Consider the following 9,103-nt stretch of genomic DNA (forward strand, 5'->3'; position numbering starts at 1 on the left):
ACATTTCAACAGTTTTAAGAATAAATAAAATCCACCCTTTGATGTTCTACTTTGACTTTGAATAAATGTCCAATTTCATCACTAACTCAGTACAAAAAGAATGGTTATTCTTTTTACTTCACAGATGAATCCTTCAGTTTAGGCCTGAAATTTGAAGTTGTTTTTGAAATACGTCCCCGAAGCAGCTCAGGAATCCTACTGCATGGTCACAGTGTGAATGGAGAGTACCTGAATATGCACATGAGGAATGGACAGGTATAAACAAGGTCACATCTTCTCCAATGTCTTGACTGGCTTCTCTTCCACCTACTTGGGCTTTGCTACATGCAGATTTTGTCTGACAAATTTACCATTAACCAATTCTTATTTCTCGTCTAAATATAATACAACTTCGATTAGATTAGCCAAACCAAATATTTATTTTAAAACACTAAAAAAAACATGTGACAAGTTCAGATCACTTTACTAATACAAGCCATACATATTTTGTTATCCGCTGAAAAGAAGCAAAAGCACTGACTCTTTGGCACTGCTCTTTCACCCACACATAAAAAATATATCATGGTTACAAGTAAAGTAACTATCAATACATTTTTTTTCTTATTTTTTATAAGATAAGTCTGAGTTACACTCAGTCTCTTCTTTCTTTATTGTATATATGTGTGATGAAATGAGTGAGGGAAAGGAAAAGTTCTGATTGTCTGTTGCCCTGGTTTCTACAGGCTCTGGATTTCAAATGAAGGAGAGAGGTTTGAAATTAACTCACCAGACAGTTGTTGCTATTGCTATTTTTTATTGTGTTCATTGAGAGAATCTGGAACTCTTCATGCTACACACTGCACATATGCAGTAATAAATTTCAGTCTTAAGTGAACAACACAAGCAAAGATTTAGAGCATAGGAAATCTTGTCAGTTTTTGAGTCTTTCCTGAAGAGGAGAAACTCAGGGCACAGTCAAGAGACTAAGCAGTGTGGATATTCTTCAATCACTGCTATGCACCTGTCAATCAAAATGGAAGGGTGTTTAAGTGGGGCTGGCTGTGCCTCAGTTAGAAATGCAACACCTGAGGAAACTCACCTCTTCTCCAAAAGTAGACACCTACAGAAGATTGACTGAGTAAACAGTTTAACATTATGATTCATCCTGTCCTAAAGCAGGTGTCTAAATAGGTGACTAAATGAGCTGTTATTCAAAGAATTTCTTTTTCTATGTTGGCTATAGAGAGAACAGGTGCTTCAGTAAGGCACCTAACTTTTGACAGCTGATTAGGTAAGATGAAGCCCATTCTTACCCCTGTATCTAGTGAACTAATAGAGAAATTCTTAAGTACATTGTGCTGATGTGTATCATGCCACACCTAAAATTTGAATCTGTATAGAACCTGTCCAGTATAGCACTTCTTATGTCAAATTCTAACCAAAGTTCTGCATGTTCAATAATTTGTGTGGTTTTCCCAACTGTACCAACTGGTCTAACAAAAGGTGCTGCTTCACTTACTGCTTCACACCTCACTCCCTGTATAATGCATATGCAACTCATAAACAAAATTCACCCTTCAAAAGCAGCTTTTCCCTGCTTGTCACTGGAGCAGTTCAGTACCTTCTTAGCAACAATCTGTGTGTCTTTGGCATTAACTATCTGCTCTCTTTGAATGCGTTACAAAAGACCTGTTTTGTGAAAAGCATTTTGCTGAACAAATAAGATCAGCAACTATAGTTCATTTTTCAAATGTATGCATTTCTATCAGTACAGCTTGTCTGGGTGATTTATTAAGGAGTCACCTTCTCCTGTGATTCTTTATTTGCTTCAATCTATACATTCTGGATAAAATGTAGGGGTGAATAAAATAGAACATGAGGATCATTTTAATTGTGTTTCCTGCTGCCCTTCTGGAAAAAAATAATAATTTTTGGTTACAACTGTATCAAAACCCTCTAGAATAAAATATAAGTTGTTTCCTTGTGAGAGACTATTTACAAGGGCATGCAGTGACAGGACAAGGGGGAATGGCTTCAAACTGGCAGTAAATTTAGATTAGATATTAGGAGAAAATTCTTTGCTGTGAGGGTGGTGAGGCTGGAACAGGTTACCTGGAAAACCTGTGGATGCCCCATCCCATTAAATGTTGAAGGCTAGGTTGGATATGACTGAGCAACCCAATTTTATGAGAGATGCTCCTGTCCATGGTGGGGGGGTTGGAACAAGATGATTTTTAAGGCCCCTTCCAATCCAAACCATTCTATGATTCTGTGATTTTCAGTCAACTGAGTGTCAGCATAATCAGGAACAACTTCAACATTTGAAAAGCCTGAGTGGTTGGGCTCACAGTTTGGAGTTCTCTGGCAATCACCACCAGGAATCTCATGTCCCACAAAAGGGGCACAACACTTTTTTTTGTTTTGTTGCTGCTGTAACATTTCCATGAAAAGGTATATTAATCCATTAACTAAAACAGAGATGCAAAATTCAGAATTATGTTTACCTTCTAGCTCTGCCAGAGACTTACTGGTAAGCTTGAACAAGTAACTTAAAAGTAATCTTAATTTTGCTATCTATTCCTTTCTCATATCTTTTCCACTTGTTTGTACTTGGGTTTTCACTACTGTTTTCCTTATTAAGTGGCTAGCAAGATGCCAAAAACATCATTTGATGCCTCTAAACACTAATTTATCATACCGGAAATTATAGAGTAGAGGTACTAGTAAATGAGTGAAATTAGCTCTTATTTTTAAATCTTTTCTTGAACTCTTCCTTGAGATAATTAGGAATGTCTCAGAGCTATTGAATCTGAACAGTTAAAAAAAAAAAAGAAAAAAAGCTCCAAAATATGGATTTAAAAGGTACTTTATTTTGAAGAATTTAATGAAGCCATGTTTTCCTTTCTCTTGGATACTTGACATGTTTTGAGTGGGGAATACAACATTATCACAACAGAAGGTAAAAAGAGAAAAGGAGGGGATTTACAGTGATGATTACATTATTTTCCCAGGTAACTGTGAAACTGAATAATGGAATCAGGGATTTTTCAACTTCAGTGACACTGAAACAGAGTCTCTGCGACGGCAGGTGGCATCGAATTGCAGGTCAGTAAAAGGTGATTGTCCCCTAACAAAGGTAATAAAGCCCGTCTCTTACTCCCCAGATATCCATCTCCATGGGCTAGAGCATTGGAAATGCGGAAGTATTTTCAGTTCTTCTTTTTCACCTGCCAAGACCCAATTCTGTATGGAAAACACGGTCTTATTCATCCCTCAGACATAGAACTGTAGGGCTTCCTGGCACGACAAGCAGAAGTTCCTACAAAGATAGGAAAACCAAACAAAGATGGAAGCTCCCTGTTCAAAGAACAGAAAGCGGCCTATCTGAAATTCTGGCTACCTTTCCTAATGCATATACCAGATTATAGTCTTCCTTTCCCAATTAGAGGTTAAATAAATTGATATAATGCAGTAGGTACAAGTATATGCTGCCCTTAAAAGTCAAATAACAAGACAGATGTGGGGAACATTTTGCTCACAATAGAGAGATGTCTACAGCTGAGATTTTGCTTCAGTGCCAGACAGTCATCCTTCTTTCCTGGTTTTGAAAGTCAAAAAGCACTTCCTGGGTACTTTGAACCACCTGATCTTCCTATCTAGATGCTGACTTAGAATGTCTTCCACTATTACTGCAGAAGCAATCTGAGTCTGCACCCTTTCCACAAGCATTCTGTTTCCCTTCTGAAGGAAACCCAGGCACACAAGCAAGGGAAAAGCCTCACTGCATTCTAATATATCCCCAATTGGGAGTGATTGGACAACAGTTTTTTAAGCCACAAGCCACTGTATGCTCATAACCTGTAGTGCCTAAACACTGCCACCAGTGACCAAGAGCCCCACTCAAAAGCACCCTTCCTCCCAGTGTATCTACCATCGGTCCTGCTCTATGCCAGAATGCACTCACAAATTGTCTCTGATGGCTCACACCCAATTTAGCATACGTTAAATCAACTACTCACACCACACACATAACTCCTGTCTGTCGTAAAAGACTCGTGTCACACTTCTTGCTCATCCCTGTTCCTTCTCCTTTTAGTTATTAGAGACGCGAATGTGGTGCAGTTGGATGTAGACTCTGAAGTCAACCACGTGGTAGGGCCGCTAAATCCAAAGGCAATGGACCACAGGGAGCCGGTGTTTATTGGAGGTGTGCCAGGTACGTTTTTGGTATCTTTGTGGTACATTATGTACCACATTCAGCCCTTTTTCCAGAGAAAGCATAAAGACTAAGTTTTCATCTCAAAAAAAGAACAAAATATGTGAACAAGCTGGTAAAATTCAAAGGCTCAAGAGCTGATCATAAATGTTCTGCCTTGAGTTCTCAAGAAAAAAGATGTGCTGCTTCATTGAAATTAAAACATTCACAGCTGCTGGAGGGCAAGGTATGGATTCACTAGAGAAGTCTGCCAACTACAAACAAAATTCCTTTTTTTTCTATTTTTCCTTCGCATGTTGGCTTACTGGTTTTTAAGAAGTGATTTATTTATTTATGGGATTGGAAGCTCGCTGTCACTGTAATTGGAGTCCCAAGGTTTAGTTGCTGGTAGGCTTCTTTCCTCTTCTTCAAGCAATGGCATCTTTGAACACAAGATAAAACATGGAGATTCTTTTTCATACTAGGGGTTTCTGTTAGACAGATTTCTGCTCCTGTGTATTTGTGACTCACAGACCATCTGTGTAGCATGGGCCAAGATTACTACATTTCCTTCCCTTATTCAACAGACAGAGCTACTCTGTTGGGGTTCATACACAAACTGTAATCAACACTACGTGATCCAATTTTTAAGTCAACTCCCGTACATTTCTCAGTGAAAACATGCAGCATTATTTCTCTGAGCCTTGCATGTCAATCATTAACAGCTCTAACTACAAAATTCATTATAATGCTTATCTTGGATTACTGGCTTGAGCGCCTGGTGTTCACATCCATCCCACGCTACCAGGAGGTAAAATGAGCCTAAAGGGAATAATAAAATCTATGCACAGATGCCTGCTCACTCTTTAAATCCAAACTGGAATTTTATTAGGACAGAACTCTTCCCAGAGAGGTAATATAAAGGGGTAATTGCAAATACTGTTCTGCTTCATAATAGAGCCTTCTATTTCTCCATTAATTATAGAATACTAAAGCAATGCCATACATTGGCTCTCTAATGCTATTATCAGCCTGGCACAGGAAACTCTTACACAGAACTTCACAACAACATATAAGATACAATACTAAACAATGCCATGCAGATACAGCCAACTGAAGGCAAACTCACAAATCAGACACATATTACAATACATGTGATGTTAAATTACAAAAACAGATACTGGGACTCATCTACTCTGTTACTTAAAAGAAAATGTAGTTGTCAAAAAATGCAAAATTGTGTGTCTATTGATAATATAGTACCAAGAGTTTCACATAACTGTACTTTAATGGCCTCTAGGACACTGGCAGTAGGCCAGGCATTTTAAATAAAGAAGATTCAGAAGAGCTGCACTTAGTACCAAAGTTAAAAGGTTCTGCCACCAAACTGATTATTTTGCCCATCATGAGCTCGAAACTTTTATTTATTTATTTATTTTTATTTTCTTTTTCCAGAGTCTCTGCTAACATCAAGCCTGACTACACGCAATTCCTTCATTGGCTGCATTCGTAACTTCATGATTGATGAAAAGCCAGTGAGCTTTAGTAAAGCAGCTTTGGTTAGTGGTGCTGTAAGCATTAATACCTGTCCAGCAGCCTGATAGTGCACTGCATCGATTCTGAAAAGCTCCTTAGACCACTGAAAGAAAAACAGAACAAAAGAAACTATGACCAGCACGACACGAAGAATGAAAATATCACAGCCAGATCTACAGAAAGCAGGAAGGGGGGGTCATTCTAATTACACGCAAACAAAAATCACTGAAGAATAAAAGCTGTTGCTTCTGCACTTCTCTTAACATACCACAAGAGTGAGCTTTACCATTTCTTATAGTGTATGTTTGGCCAGTCTGTTACATGAAAATATGAGATTATAAAATAAAATTATATTAAATATGTTACTTTCAAAATAGATCCTCTACATAATCTCATTCCATATATTAGTCACCCTTTGTTCCATAGAAGAAGATCTGCTAATGCACATTAAAGAATAAAGCTAGATAATAGATTTACATCACAAATACCGTATAAAGATCTTACTGTATATTTTTAATTTTCCATTCAACTCATTTATATATTCCCCAAATAAAATGGGGGGAAGAGAGTATACTAATTATGTAAGCTTACAAACAATGAAAAATTAAAATTTTTATTCCACTTCTAGACTTAATGGATATGTTCTAGCACAATATGAAGAGAGGACATATATCTTTTAAGACAGATGCTTTATATATAGACTAATTTACCTAAACTAGGTAATTTTAGACTAATGCTTGCCTTAGTGACAATTTTAAATTTCAAGGGTTTTTTTCTGAATTTTTAAATGCACTTACATACAAACACAGCACTAAATTCACAATCTCATTGTGATCTCATTTGCACTAATGTTACACAAGTAATCATGAAGCGTAGAAAGCAGAATCACAGTCACAATTTCAGGTGACTCCCCTATCATACAAAATCATCACTTCCCTGTGAGACTCCTGCAGGACTTCAGTTACAGCAGTAATCCTCAAACAAGGAACATGGTCCTTCAGAAGACATGCTGCTGCAAAGGAACCAAGAGTGAAACAGGAAGATGTAAACAGAAAGCAAAGGGCTGCAAATCTGAGCTATGTTATAACCATAGAAGGTAGATGGAAGTTAATGGTAGGGTTCAACTCACAGTAGGCTTGCACACCAAATAGACACAAGTCACTTGCAAAACTTAGTCCCTTCAATCATCACCTACAAGGAATCAAAGCCATTTAGCTTTCTTTTCTTTAAAGAATAAAGTAATGTAATAAAGAATAAAGTAACTAAAGTTTTATGGTTGCTGAGCAAATTATTGTTGGAACCAACTCAAAACATGACCAGCTGCAAAGCAGGAAACTATGAAATGCTAAAATAAAGGACAACACCCTAGAGACTGAAAATTAGCAAGAATTTATCTGGAAGACACACAAATGAAAACTGGAATCCAATGATCTTGAAAACATGGACAGATGGAATAACCACCAGAACAAGATACATATGTAAGCACTAATCAGCAGCTTCCCTGCTACTCTCAGTAAGGTGAAAAAAGGGTTTTGACACACTGCAGCAGACTTGGCTTACTCTGGATAAAGAACAGCAACTTCTGGATACACAGGCACAGGAACTCCCCAGCAGCTGGGACCCCATCACAGACTCCCCCCTTGCCTCTAGAGTCCAGTGTTGGGTGGTAAGTGAAGAACACAGTGTGGCTCCAGTAGCCACCGCCTCTCCTTTCACCAGCCTTGTCAGCTCTGCTCATACTTTCAGCCCCATTCCTGTTCTGCTTGCCTTCTCCTGAACACGTTCCCTTTCCTCTTCCCTGCAGCTCTCAGGCAATATGCTCCAAGGACTGATTCCCATTCCAACTCCAAGATTACAGACTCCCACTTCACAGGAGAGTGATATATAGACCCTTCTCTTCCTCACTCCAAAGCCCACTGTTCATACTTGAGAAGCAAACAGTAAGAGTATCCCTCTGAAGTCTCTCTGGTTCAGGCATGGATCCCTAAATCCAGTTGCCTTCAAAGGCAATCTTTGTATCAGGCACCAAAACCAGTAGGCTTGCTCACCTTTTGCCTGCTCCCAGCTACTACCCAGAAATGGAACAGAAAATTTAGGGCTTTTGCTTCAGGAATTTTTTTTAATTGGTGTTGATGGTGAATGTCCTCAGATCAGTGAGCTGAGTTCCCAGTGGTTACAGAGGCCATGGATGGTGTCAGACCCAAACAGCTGGGAGCAGGGGTAGAAAAGGAAGTCTCTTTCTTCCCAGTGCCAGTGAGTTGTTAGATTGGCTCAAAAAATTCTCATGACACCACAACCTGAGTTAAGCTTCTTCACACCCTGGTCTCCAGGATCCTATTGCTGGAGAGAAAAGAATAGCAGATTCCCTGCTAGATAGGTTGGTTACAAGGATTACTAAAATTCCTTTTGAGTTGCATGCAGCTGCTCAGCAGAGATAGCCAGGAATAGCAAATGCTTGTGGCCCCTGAGAGCATCAGAGTTTAGTGAATGCTGGTATTAAGTGGAGCTTTGTATGTTAACTGGTACACACATATTCAGAATGCTTTTCTGTCTCACACCTACTTCAAACCAAAGCATAGTTTCTCATATCCACATCCAAACTCTGTGAATAAACAATATTTCTCTTAGCCATATTTGCTGCAATGTGATTTGGTTTCATTCTGTGGATTTACATTTAAGAATGAGTTTTCTGATTGAATCAGTCCTTTGCATACATTATATATGGAAAACTAAAAATACACTAAAACAATATGTGAATAAAAACCAATTAAAATTCATAAACTGCTACTATTCAGTTTACTTCTCTCTACTATATCACCAGCTAATCTACACAGCACTATTTTAGAGGGTGTCTTCATCAATTTTCCCTTCTAGGCTTCAGAGGTGTGGGTTTTCCCTCTGCAGAACAGGGTTCCCAAAGAAAAACACTATAAACCAGAGGATACTTGCAGACTCAGGAGAGAGCAGAAAAATAATGTAAATTTCCCTGACCCCAACATCCACATAGACCTTAAACATTACCATTTCATATGTGCCAAAGAAAGCCAGTCTGTGCTGCATTATATTGCACATACTTCTGCACTCATTTTAAGGCTGCTGGTGTTTAAGAGAAGGCAACTGCCTAAGCAGAAATCTTCCCAGAATTCAATTTGTCTCTTGTATCTATCTTAAAAATTATACCTTCAAAGTACAAAACCTTTCATCTATAAAGATTTGGGAAAAACCTTCAAGTTCTGACCTACATTGTGAGATTGTCCATTTCCATTTTTTAACATGAACATAACTATCTAAATTCTGCAGAAAGCCTACAAGAAATGAGCACTGACTCTAAGTAGATTACAACTTTGCTCTGGCAAAAAACCTTCAAGGTTTTAATAAGTGTTGTTATAGCCA

The 9,103-nt window shown here is 38.3% G+C and overlaps 1 protein-coding gene across 2 annotated transcripts in view; it reads left to right on the forward strand.

The window, feature by feature from the left end:
• The window catches only part of LAMA4 (laminin subunit alpha 4), a 101,338-nt gene extending 92,847 nt beyond the window's left edge, over positions 1-8,491 (forward strand). The window contains exons 35-39 of one of the 2 annotated variants that reach the window (XR_005629816.1): positions 125-255; positions 2,991-3,084; positions 4,076-4,195; positions 5,630-7,376; positions 7,515-8,491. Coding sequence is in view for 1 of the 2 variants with exons in the window: in XM_039729224.1 (XP_039585158.1) it covers positions 125-255; positions 2,991-3,084; positions 4,076-4,195; positions 5,630-5,775 (491 nt within the window). In the remaining variant the exon portion in view is untranslated. Of the gene's footprint in view, positions 1-124; positions 256-2,990; positions 3,085-4,075; positions 4,196-5,629 lie in introns of both variants that reach the window. The other variant, XM_039729224.1, reaches the window with a different exon arrangement.
• Positions 8,492-9,103: the final 612 nt, after the last annotated feature.

The sequence above is a fragment of the Passer montanus genome, unplaced genomic scaffold (genome assembly GCF_014805655.1).
Source record: "Passer montanus isolate IOZ18808 unplaced genomic scaffold, ASM1480565v1 scaffold11, whole genome shotgun sequence".
NCBI classification, from domain to species: domain Eukaryota; kingdom Metazoa; phylum Chordata; class Aves; order Passeriformes; family Passeridae; genus Passer; species Passer montanus.